The sequence below is a fragment of the Temnothorax curvispinosus genome, unplaced genomic scaffold (genome assembly GCF_003070985.1).
Source record: "Temnothorax curvispinosus isolate PA1 unplaced genomic scaffold, ASM307098v1 QBEX01007285.1, whole genome shotgun sequence".
In the NCBI taxonomy this organism is placed as follows: Eukaryota; Metazoa; Arthropoda; class Insecta; order Hymenoptera; family Formicidae; genus Temnothorax; species Temnothorax curvispinosus.
The window spans coordinates 70,350-83,379 of record NW_020217065.1 but is presented as its reverse complement, the minus strand read 5'-3'; the positions used below and the strand labels follow the sequence as shown (position 1 = coordinate 83,379).

The 13,030-nt window shown below is 41.2% G+C and overlaps 1 protein-coding gene across 5 annotated transcripts in view; it reads left to right on the top strand.

The window, feature by feature from the left end:
* LOC112456873 (protein artichoke-like) overlaps positions 1–12,521 on the top strand; it is an 87,091-nt gene extending 74,570 nt beyond the window's left edge. For all 5 annotated transcript variants that reach the window (XM_025019654.1, XM_025019651.1, XM_025019655.1 and 2 more), the window contains 4 exons: positions 4,315–4,627; positions 5,074–8,166; positions 9,593–9,936; positions 10,376–12,521. In XM_025019654.1, the coding sequence (XP_024875422.1) occupies positions 4,315–4,627; positions 5,074–8,166; positions 9,593–9,936; positions 10,376–10,918 (4,293 nt within the window). In that variant the 3' untranslated portion in view covers positions 10,919–12,521. The remainder of the gene's footprint in view (positions 1–4,314; positions 4,628–5,073; positions 8,167–9,592; positions 9,937–10,375) is intronic.
* Positions 12,522–13,030: the final 509 nt, after the last annotated feature.

The window sequence follows — 13,030 nt, the reverse complement described above, 5'->3', positions numbered from 1 at the left end:
ACATCTTTAATGAACTAAATTCTATAAAATTAAATTATTTTATCGATGAAATATATTCTAGATAACATTTTACTGTGTTTACGATAAAAATCCAAATTCTACGTTGCAGATATAATTGTTTCTAGAATAAATATAAAGTTTCACGAAATTCTCGCAACATAAATGTTTCAGAATTCTTCCAAGAATCGTCTTGTAAAAATTTAAACTGTATTTATATATCCCATATCTACATATCTGTATATATTTTTATCACAAATTTTTACGCCGTAAATCGATGCAAAAACATAGCAGTGCAAAGTGGCAAATAACTCAACAAAGAATCGAGAAAACGAGAAGAACGTTTTTAGTTTCACGTAAACCTTTTAATTCCATTGCTGAAACTTCTTTTGGGCAGGGCGAGAGGTTCTGACGGTGAAATGGACGTGCTGAAAGAGACACGTTCGTTTTTCCTCGCGCGGAAGTGCGCTGACTGTTTTCATCGCGTTAAAACAGCGCCACGAAGCAACGGAGAAACGTTTTCGCGCTTTATTACCGCTGGTGTTGCATGAAGCGCTGAGTACGCTCTCAAGGAGTACGTATACATATAGCCCGTACACTTGGATCGAAACGATGTATGTCTCGTAAAGCGCATTTTCTACTGAATTCTCAACTACCTTCTTCTCTTCGCGAGTTATAATCCTCTGTCGCGTTGGCTTGAAAAGAGCGTGCTTTGAACCACTCGTGCGAGGTAGACGAATTCTCCTCCTTCACACAGTGGTATTCTTTAGCAACTTCAAACTTGCTGATTGACAAACAAGCCGACACATGGACTAAATTCTCTCTCCTTTTCTTTCTGTCTCATATTTATCTTAACAAAATAAAAAATATTTTTTTATATATGGATGAAAGAATCTACGAAATAAAAATAAATATTGGAAAATAATTAAAATTTTATCTTGGATATATTTAATGTCATTAGGAATAGTTATGAAGAAAATGCATTTGTTTTCGTAAATATACTCATAGGCAGTTCGCCGTTACCCCTGCGCTAGAATCGATCGCTGATCCATCTGCCATCGTGTGATTTAATTCTATTAATATTATACGCCAATAATCCAAATTGAGAAGCTTCATACGCTCGCGATATCTTAACTTACTAATGGCGCGTCGTACATCGGATTCCTGGTGCATGGAACGTTTATGGCGATCGTGCCAGGAATGTAACATATGCCTCGCGAACAACATATTCTCCGAGATAGGTAGGGCGAATAAAAACCGGAAAGGTATACCGAGAGCCACTGAGTTTGCCCAGCCACTTGATCGAAATACTTAAGGAAAGATAGCTGCAACCTGCAACCGGGATTCCGATATAACGCTGACGTTTCTCTACGAAGATTAATGTTCAAATTGAAAACGTTTCTTGAATTCCAAGTGAATCCGCCCTTAATCGCTTGCTGCAAAATAATCGTAGTACGTTGACTCTCTCGCTCGATAGTAAACACAGTGAGAGGAAGATCCGATACGATTTCCCCCGAAGTCGAAGACTCATTTACTCTCCCTGTTACGATGTCTTCGCGCGCGTAGATGTACGTAAGCGTATTTATCGTGTGTATTAGCGAGATTGCTATTTGTTTGCTCCTGTCATTTCAACAGATATTTTATTTGCTAAGAAATTCTACGTTTAAGACTAAAAATATTTCTGACAAATAAATGCTTTTCAAACTTGTAAAAAATGTTCTTGAAATAGTTCTCAGTAGTATTTTAGTGTAGCACAACATTTTTCAGACTTAGTTAATCATGTTTTGCCGAAAGACCTCTTCAGTGATCTCTTCCGAATGCTTTCCGGCGGAGTTGACACACGCCTTACTGGATTCGAGTTTTAAAGCCTTTGGCACGAACATGCCGTGAAACGTCTTTTGCTGTGTGTTTTTACCGCCCGATCGTAAACGTAGCGCTCGTCGACACTCCGCGAGAACGCAGATGTGAATGTAGACGAGATTGGTGTGCCCCTATTGAGGCTTTTCGAGCCGCGATCCTCCAGCCGGGTCAGAAGGAAGAGGCATTCGTGGATTCAGTTGGGCGTGAATGGCGCGATATCGCGGCTGGGCGTTCGCGAAAAATCGATTCGGTCTAGACACCGTCTTTGTGATACAGATTTCTGAATCGGCCATTGCCGCCGCTCGATTACGCGTAAAGAGCTTTATGGCTGTTCGTCCTTTTTCTGCAGTGCATAACATATCATCTTTGTGAGAAGTCTACTATATTATAAGAAAAGCTTGGTTATTGTACTTCTACAATCAGTGCCGCAGTATAATTTTGATATATTTTCAATTGTGAAGAATAAGAGAGACCATGTCATCTTTTAGAAACGTATTTATCAACGTTTAGTTAGAAAACATCATATAATATAGATTTTCTATTGAATACTACACAGAAAACACAACTTTGTATAGATAACAAATTTATGAACAATTCCTGTCCTGTATTTGCTCAACTGACGTTATCTAGATAGAAACTTATTAGCATCGTTGACTACTGTCGACGTCTCTGTGTCTGAACACTATTCCCTTGATAGACACTATCGAATTAAGAATGTTGCCTTTGTGTATGCAACTTCGTGTCATGTTATATTCAGTAATAGCAGTTCTATATATCAAACTTTTTCTACTACATAAAACTTTGGATATAGTCGAAAAAGTTGCTAACATTACGTACAATATTTTTCACGCGAAGTCTAAATAAAGTTTGAAATATTTAATAAATTATTGATTTTTCGATAAACTTACCTCAATACTTTTATACTCACAATAAAAGATATTAATTTATGCAGAAAGAAACATTTATTTGTAAAAAAAATTTCATTACGCGTTGTAAATGCATTATATCAGCAAAACGAGTAACATTATATAACATAAAATATCATCCTGCTACCTGAGAAGTCGGCTGTCGACTTCTCAGGTAACAAGATGTCATCTAAAGACGTCTTAATGGCGTGTTATTGACGTTAAATGCGTCATTAAAACGTTATTAATACGTCATTTGACATATCACTCTGTTATCTGGGTTGTTTCTATATCCTCTGTCCTCCCTCAGTCGTAAGCAAGATATTTCTTCTATAAATTGTATGAATCACTGTGTATCGCATACATGTATATTGTGAACGACGTTAGGATATATATAAACGAGAAGAAACATCAGCATGTGAAATCTGGATAGCTTAATGGTAAAAGCAATCGTCTGGCAAGGGAAAGATTCCGGTTTCGATTTCTGATCTAATCACCCGTAACGGAATACTATTAGTGTATAAAAATATATGGTAGAAAAACAGAAAAAGGCAAGAGATGAAATTTTCGGATTATTAATGAAACCTTTTATAAAGATGAGTGTTATGATTACAGCAGATTATAAAGTAGTCTCTCTGTGATTATAGTAATTGCCTTTTGTATAAAATAATTTTATGATGGACGCACAAAGAGAGATAGATAGATAAATAGAAAAAGAGAATAAATTTTCTCATAAATGTTTCAAAATTTATTACAAATTGTTACATTTGCCAATATTCTCTACCATAAATATTTCGAAAAGTCATAATCCAGCTAAATCCAGCTTTAATTTGATATTAAAGTGATGAAGACCAAAATCCAAAAAGATCAACCAATATTTTAAAAAATAATAATATAATCAGTTCAATCTAAATTATTCACAATGAATATATTTGATATACATTTTTACGAGTGCAGAGATATGTTATTCGAAAATTATTTCGACAAAAGGAGCTTTCTTTTTCTATTGAAAAAAAAGCGACTGTCTCGAGAGACGATAAAGATAACGCAATTTTTTCTCATACGAGTCAAATAATTTTTATGTCCTCGTATATTCGTATGCACCTCCGTCTTAGCGAGACGTGCACTCTTTGTTATTCAAGGAAGCTATTCGCACTATTCTGAGAGCTTGGCCGTACTTTTTCGTAAACATGCACCAACACGCGCTGCATAGCGTCTGGCAGGCGAAGTTTAACTTTATCCGCGGATTTATTCAGACAAGAATCTCTCATGGCAAAGGCAGTTGTAAATATTTGTTAAGAAAATTTTTACAAGGATAATAACATTATTATATCGTATAAACATACAAGTGGAGTAATTGCAACTCGTTAAAACATATAATTCTGTGTAGCTTTAAAGGTGTTGCGACTTCGTAACGTCTAAAATAAACGGAAAAAGTTAAAACACATTGCTGAAATTTTCTTTTCACGAATTCAAGTAACTCGTCGTTCGAGTTACGTAACGTAATATCGCAAATTCGATTTCAATTTCTTTCGTGACTTTTATGTTTCAGAAAGCTTCTTGCAGTCTGGCAGGCGAAAAACGGAATTACGGATGTGACGATACGATGACGCGAGATCCGCAACGACGGGTAGATTACCCGTACGCTGTAGATCGGCGGCGGATACCGAGGATGGTCCTTCAGATTCTGTTAATTCAGAATTTTATCACATTTAAAGCCGTTGCTCAGATAGCCGAATGCCCACCTCCGGAAATAATAACGGGCTGTCCTTGTTATAACTTTGAAGACGGTCTCTTTCTGGAATGCGCTGGCGCTACGGAAGAGACTCTAAGAACAACGCTACAAGGCGTGCTAAGTACTAGCGGTAAGAAGCTAAATGTTTAAGAGATAAGAGTCAAGAATTCTTGACGATATAATGGAGGAACAAAATATATATATATATATATATATAGTGCTTTTATATAAATTCTAAAATAACTGTCTGTGTGAAAGAATTTATATATTACATCATATTTACGATTAAGTATGCTTAGCGACATTCTTAAAAGTATCGGCTCTATCGATTGACTGCCCTATTAAACTTACTCGTCACAGCTCATTTAATGCCGAGTTACTATTACATGTGCGCTTTCTTATATTTCCATGTAGCTTCAACGTAAAGTTAAAGTTAACGTGGTTGAAGGAAACCATTTTCTTTAATGCGCCCCATAAAACTAATGAAACGTGCAATCAGCCAATGCTGCCAAATTCAAAGTTTATGTTATCGCGATTCAATAAAATTAATGGCCATGCCCTTTACGATCGTTTCAGGCGCGGGCACGATGGTACAGTCGTTGAGTGTTTACGAGCTCGACAAAAGCATCGAAGAACTGAAAGAGGGTGCCTTCCCTCCCGGCTCGCAAATCAGGCATCTTCAAATATCACATTCATCTTTGCGAGAAGTGAGCGAGGGCGCCTTCACGAATTTGAAAGATAGCCTGGAATCCCTGGCGCTGGTTTCCGGCCGTTTGCCCCACGTGCCTCAGAAATCATTGGCCGATCTACGAAAGCTGGCTGCCTTAGATCTCGAGACGAACTTGATACAGGACCTCTCGTCCTACTGTTTTTACGGCTTGAAGCTAATGAAGCTGACTCTGAAGGGGAATCAAATATCGAAAATTTCCGAATACGCGTTCGCGGGCCTCGAGGACAGTCTCAGCGATCTGGATCTAGCTGAAAACAAATTGAAGCTGTTCCCCATGGCTCCCTTGAGAAGACTCGAGAGCTTAGCTTCGCTCAGGCTGGCGTGGAACGAAATATCGGAGCTGCCCGACGACGGTTACAGCCTCCTCAGCTCCTTGCTGATCCTCGATCTGAGCAGCAACAATTTCGAAAAACTGGCCGAGGACTGTTTCAGACCCTGTCCCATTCTTCATACCCTATCTCTCTACTACAACTCCATTGAGAGCATTCACAAGGACGCCTTTGCGTCGCTGAAGGATCTAGAGTCGATCGATTTGAGCCACAACAAAATAGTCTTCCTCGACGTGGCGACATTCAAGGGGAACGAACGACTGCGCACGATCGAGCTCAGTCATAACCATATTCACTACATCGGCGGCGTGTTCGCGCGACTGCCCGAACTGAGGGAACTTTATCTGGCGGAAAACAATATCCTGGAGATCCCGGGAGATGCGTTCGCCGGCAGCGTCAGCCTCGCGGTGGTGTATCTCCAGCAGAATGCCATCCGTAGAATCGACGCCAAGGGTCTCACGAGTCTCACGCAGCTGGCGCAATTGCATCTGAGTAACAACTACATCGAGAAGGTGCCGCGGGAATTCCTGGAGCATTGCGAGAACCTCTCGTCGCTCTCCCTGGACGGTAACAAGATCCGCGAGTTACAGCCGGGCACATTTCTTAAACTGCATCAATTGCGCGAGCTGCGGCTGCAGGATAATCATATAACGGAGGTGAAGCGTGGCGTCTTCACGCCGCTACCGGCGCTTCTCGAACTACATCTGCAAAACAACGCCATCACCTCCATGGAGACGGGCGCGCTTAGAACGCTGAATAGTCTCCAGCACGTTAATCTGCAGGGCAATCAGTTGACCATGCTCGGCGACGTCTTTCAGCTGTCCGCCTCAGAATCGTCTTCCGGCGGAAGCTCTTTGGTGTCTATTCAGCTGGACAGCAACGGCTTGGCCGTTCTGCACAATGACTCCCTGCGCGGCCAAGCGTCCGTCAGAATCATGTGGCTGGGTCACAACAAGCTTACACACCTGCAAGCTCCTCTCTTCAGGGATCTCCTTTTAGTGGAGCGCCTTTATCTGACGAACAATTCCATATCCAGGATCGAGGACGCCGCTTTTCAGCCGATGCAGGCTTTAAAATTTCTCGAGCTCAGCATGAATAAACTGAGTCACGTAACGGCGAGGACATTCTCGGAACTGCACGAGCTCGAAGAGCTATATTTGCAAGATAACGGCTTGAAAAGACTCGATCCTTACGCGTTGACGGCTCTTAAGAAACTAAAGGTATTGGATCTGGCGAATAATTATCTTACCGTTTTACAAGACGGAATTTTTCAAGAAGATCTGCCAATTAAAACGTTGAATCTGAAGAACTGCTCGATAACTACGCTGGAAAAGGGTGCCTTTCGCGGGCTCAGCAACTTGTTCGATCTCAACTTGAACGACAATCTTCTCACGGCGACGGCGCTGCTACGTCTGGACGTTTCCGGTCTTCGAATACTCGCGGTGTCCGGCAACAATTTCAGTCAGATCACGGAACACTGTTTCAACGGGCTGCCGTCTTTGCAGGAGCTGTTCCTGGATGGCTCACAAATAAGTCAATTACCGGAAAACATTTTCGTGCTGAATCGGAATCTGGTGCGTCTACACTTGAACCATAATCAACTGCGTGCCCTGCCGCCGGGCATTTTCGACAGATTACTAACGTTGCGCGAGCTACACTTGGATCACAATCGATTTCAAGATATCCCGTATTCGGCGCTCGCGAGCGCTCTTAATCTCGAGATCCTCACGCTGTCGACCAACGAGATCCTCAACGTCGACGTGGCTAGTTTCGCCAGCTTGAAGCATCTGAGAGAGTTGGATCTGAGCCACAATAAGATCGAAACGATGTCCGGATTCGCGATGGCCAATCTGTCGCTCTTGATATCCGTGGATCTCAGCCATAATAATTTGAACGCTCTACCGGCGAACTTTTTCGCGCATTCGTCCTTACTGCGAAGAGTAGACTTGTCGGAAAATAAATTCCGACAGATACCCGCGGTGGCTCTCTCGGGTCAGAATCTTCCCGGTCTGGCCTGGCTAAATCTCACGCGAAATCCTCTAAACAGAATCCAGGATCTGCCATCGGAGGCGATGTATCCTATTCTCCAAGAGGTGCATATATCCGGCACCAATCTGAGTATAGTAACCTCACAAGACTTCGAGGCCTTTCCGGCGCTGTTGCATCTTTATCTGGGTCAGAATCGCATCCTGCGAGTATCGCCGGGCGCGTTTCGCAGTCTCCCGAATTTGCTCACTCTTCACCTTGGCATGAACAGCTTGGAGATCTTGCCGAAGGAGAGACTCCAGGGCATGGAGCATTTACGGATACTCAATTTAACGCACAACCGTCTGAAAGAATTGGAGGAGTTCCCGGAGGATCTCAAGTCCCTTCAAATACTGGACCTGTCCTACAATCAGATCGGCATTGTTGGCAAAGTGACGTTCAAGAATTTAATTAGCCTGGTGGAGCTGCATCTTTATGGTAACTGGATAAACGCCATCTCCAGCGAGGCATTTAGACCCCTGAAGAAGTTACGTCTACTTGACTTGAGTAGGAATTACTTGGAGAATCTGCCGTTGAACGCTTTCCGGCCACTCGAAACGCAAATAAGAAGCCTGCGAGCTGAAGGTGAGCTACTTAAACACACCTAAGATATATTTGTAATTAATTTCGCGCTCGCAAGCGCGTGGTCATTCTTTCTCGAGAAAAAACGACACGACTGCGAGTGAAAGAAAACGATATCCGAGAGTTTTCTCTCGTATATACGGCGGGGCTATCGATCCGAATGAAGTTACTACTACTTGAAAATCAATCGCATCACCGGTCACGTTTCGCCATATCTTGAATCAATATTCAACACTGAAACAATCAAACAAGTTCTCATAACTCATTTTCTTCAACGAAATCCTGCACGAACTTGGATTTCTCATACCGTCTTGATATTTCTCGAAAGCTTGTTTAAAATATATCGCTGATTATATAAAAGTCTTTTTTTTTATAAAACGTACAAAAAGAGATGGCATATATTACTATATATACGACAATAAAATATCATCTCGTTAATCGGTTTATTCATGAATCACGCAGATATGTTTTATGCTAATTGGAAAGTATTAAACTGGAATCATAAAATTTAATTATTGTTAATGCATGAGGTTTGTAATTAATTTTAGTCAGTTACGATGCGTGGCAGAATAAATGAGATTTATATTTATTATAATACTTATACATTTATTATATATCTACATTTTTATTTAATTAAGCATTTGAATTAAATTTCCAATAAATAACTGTGGAGAATGAATAGAGTCTCATTGTAGTTAAAAGCAGTTGCAACATATACAAAATATTTAAGAATCTTTTTTTGTGTCAAACTTATATAACTTACAAATATATTCTTGTGCTAACTGAGTGAATTAATCTATAATCTATAATCAATAATTGAATTGTGTGATTCGAATATACGTTATTCAATAGGTATACATATAACAAAATAATCTAGCATTTTATATTCAAATACATACTCGATATTGGGAAATCATCATATTTTTATTGCTATAAATTATCATATTATGTTTATTAACACATTATTGACCGAAGATGTATCAGGTCGTCTTTTATTGTCCGAACATTTTGACCGGTGACGAATTCACTGTTTAGAGAGAGTTTAAATTATCGTGCAAAGTTGAGCTTAAAATTGTTAAAACTTAATTTTATGTTAAGCTCTTCTCAATCTGTCGTTAGAGCTTAAAATTGATAAAGTTTTCATTATATTATAGGATCGGTGAGTTTATTTTTTACTCTTTGTCGTGACTTGTTTTTTTTTTTTTACATTGTACATGTAATTTTGTTCCCGTTAAATTGGCTTGTATGAAAAATAGTCGACCACAGGTATACATGTTTCTACATGAAACTCCCAGTCAATGTATTAATTAACAAGTTGTATCAACTCGCTATCGATGTTTTTCGAAATATCTAGTTTGGTTTTTAAATCAATTTTTGATGAGTAGAACGTCGCGAACAATAGCAAATTTTGCTCTGGTCTCATTGGCAGAAAACCCATTGCATTGCGGCTGCGAATCGCAAGAATTGTGGGAATGGTTGAGAGACCATCAGAAATTGGTGAGCGGGGTCGGCGGTGGTCGTAGCCGCGGAAGAAATGGTGTCGGAGTCGGTGACGTCGAGGGCGGTTTGTTAAGATGCGAGCAGCCACCCGAGCTCCGGGGTCTCGTCTTCCTCGATCTTGACCCCCACGCCTTCTGTTCCGCTCCGCTGGTCCTGAAACTCGCAATTCAAGACATTCAGCCATTCTCCGTTCTGGTATCGTGGCAGAGCAGGAATCATTCCGGCCTCCACGGATACCAAGTGGCATATCATGCCTTGGACAACGTCGACGAGGTAAAAGTTTTTATTATTGCGCGAGGAAAATCGTAACTTTACGCTACGTTGAATAAAGTGAACGGGAAGGAAGCATCAAATTAAAAAGAAGAACTACGCTGTCTATATATAATTTATAAGTGAGAATGTCTCTTTATTAAACTACATATTTTCAGATAAAATTGCTTTTATTGTTATATTACTATTATTTTTTATGTACATAATGTAATTTTAGTAAAATTATTGATTCCTGTAGCTATTTGCAAAATTTATAATTTTTCTCCAGTTATCCAGTTATTATATTTTCTTACAGAATATGGCACAATATTAAAAGTAATATACTAAAGTTTCACGCGTGGTTTATTATATAGACAAATGTACTGGTCATTTCTTATTTACTCGGCGCGAAAGTAAGAGGCCCGCACATGTTGACGGCGAAACGTTTCCGCCGGGGTTACAGGTTCGAGGTAAGCTGCTGGATCCGAAGGCACGTTCGGTAAGATTGACGAAGTTGGCATCTGACACGCGCTACCTGATCTGCGTACTTGGCTTGGGCAGTTGGGGCACCCCGATCCCGGAGGACATCGGCTCCTGGCAGTGGAACGCCTCGACCGATGACGTGATCGAGGGTTCCTCGTTGCCCGTGATGGTAAACTCGCCTACGAGCCGGTGCACCGAGGTCAGAACTTTGGACGCGCCCGACTCGATAGTGGGCGACGGCACGATGAGCGACAGGGGCAGCTTGGCGAATATCCTCACGAGACGGCTGGGCCTGATCGTGGGTAGCTGCATGGGCTTTGTGGTCTTCGTGGTCCTGATCTCCGTTCTCGGTTATATGAAAATGAAGAAGCAGCGAGCGACGATCAAGCGGGATCAGCCGTTGTCCTCGAATCCGCCGGAGTACATGTCCTACAGGCACTTCTCGTTGCAGAGCGGCGACAGGGCAGAGAACGCCTGTCCGAGTTTCATCAGTAACATCGGGCCCCCGCCCCTCAGCTCGTAGCAGAAGGCGAAGGAGTCTCGTAAAGAGACCGCTCAACACGACATCGAGATGAAAACCGTGTCACCCAGCATCTTCAGCTAATAATCGCGCGGCACGAGAGGACGACGACGCGTCGTGTCAATGACACTTCCGGTGTCGTCGGATAAAGTGACGAAAAACGGGACAGCCGCAGGTAGTACCGGATCTTCGAACTTTTAATGCGCGTTTCAAATAAATCAAATTAGAAACCGTCGAACATGTCGATCACAAAGTGGAACGATGATCTGTGATGATCGTGATTTTATTCCGGGGCTGTTACGAGTTAACATAATTTATTTTACTCCGCGAGCATAATCCACAAACGCTATTCGATTTAGCAAATAATCAAAACAGCACGGCAATCGGTAAAATTTTTTAATCAACAACAGCACTTCGACATAGAACAATTTTTTGTACTATATATCGTCGAACGTGACCGCGACGTCAATATTTTCGCGATTAAGCTTCGCCTTGTGCACCGAAGGAAAGAATTCGACGTAGCAAAGTGCCAAAAATACGTGTTTCCACGCCACAATACAAGCCTTCTCACCCCCGCCGATCGCTTGAGTGTAAACGCGCGACTTCCGCTGTGAGAAGAAAAGAACGTCCTCGAGTGACTTAATCTCATTATCACCCATTAACAAGAAAGCATTGTCAATATGCGCGACTTCGGTACGTCACATGACATTCGAAACTCGTTCCGAAAGACTGGGAAACATTCTCGCGTGAAATCTAAGGAAATACCTGCCTGCGAGAAAATCAAACGTACGCGATAAAATTAGCATTTCGACAGAAGATTTTACCGGAGCGGATTACTCTTTAACGATTGTTCTTCTTTTTTACGATGTACACCATGGGGAAAAAACCGCCGGCTGTTATCGGCGATTTATTTCCCCGCTGCTTTTACGAAACGAGCAACCGAGCACAACGACGTATCGACCCTCTCTCACCTTCGATACCCTCTCGAAACTTCGAATCTCTCGTACGAAGACTGATTTTTTACGCCGTTTGAAATTTCCTTCACAATTCCGAGACTCCTTCGCGTATCACGCACTTGACGCGACACCTTTTTGTAAATATGTAACGTGAAACATCGCGGCATAACGATGTTTATGCAGATGTGTATCCGTGAAATTCGTCTTTATAGTGCTGCGCAAGCAATATTACACTTATTCGTATTGATAGTCTCTAATGATCAGCACTAACGTAATTAAGAAGAAACGCGATCCACGATGAGAGACGTCGCGTCCTTAAGACATCGCAATAGGGAAGATTTTACGAACGGTCGGTGATCTAGCCTCCTCAATTTTGATAATATCACGTTACGAGGCGGACATACACACATCTCGTGACATTCGGACGAACACATTCGAACTCTTGAATTGTGAAAGACTAAATGTGATTCCTGCCAAGAAAAAAGAAGAAGAATTAATCGATTCCAAGTTGCCAAATGTTAACTGTGTATCAAATATTGTGCAAAAAAAAAATCGGTTTATTGTATATAGATAGAGGATATGTATACACATAGCATTCTTTATTATAGCCTAGGCTTTCGGTTAATAAAAGTACCCCACAAAGCTGTAAATTGATTATTTCAATCATTCGTGTAACTTCCTCAATCCTTATTAACCAACCGATTAACAATACTTAATTTTTATTTTAGTGATCTTGATTTCCGCGGAACAATCAACCCATGCCGAATGCAAATTCTCAAAAGGAGCATAGCAGCCATAATAACAAAAAATAGAAGGCTTAATCGGCACTTATGGATTTTACAATAATAATCTGTAAGTTTATACAAATCGATTTCATCATAGCGCGATTATTTATTAGCTTTGCGTCATGGTTGCGCGTGAAACATCTCTCGTTTATGATTCAGCCGCCATTCCGGCCAAATGGAATTTCCTAGCGTATCTCCGGCGATCCGTTAAGTCATCTCGCACGACTAATTAATTAATTATAATGGCAGCTTAGACCGGACAGCTTAGAACGCGTCTGTGGCTCGCATTGATTTCGTAATTAACCCGGGTGTATCCCTGAGCGTCAATCAGTTCCGATCTGATACGATCGAAGGAGAAGCTATAGCTTACAAGG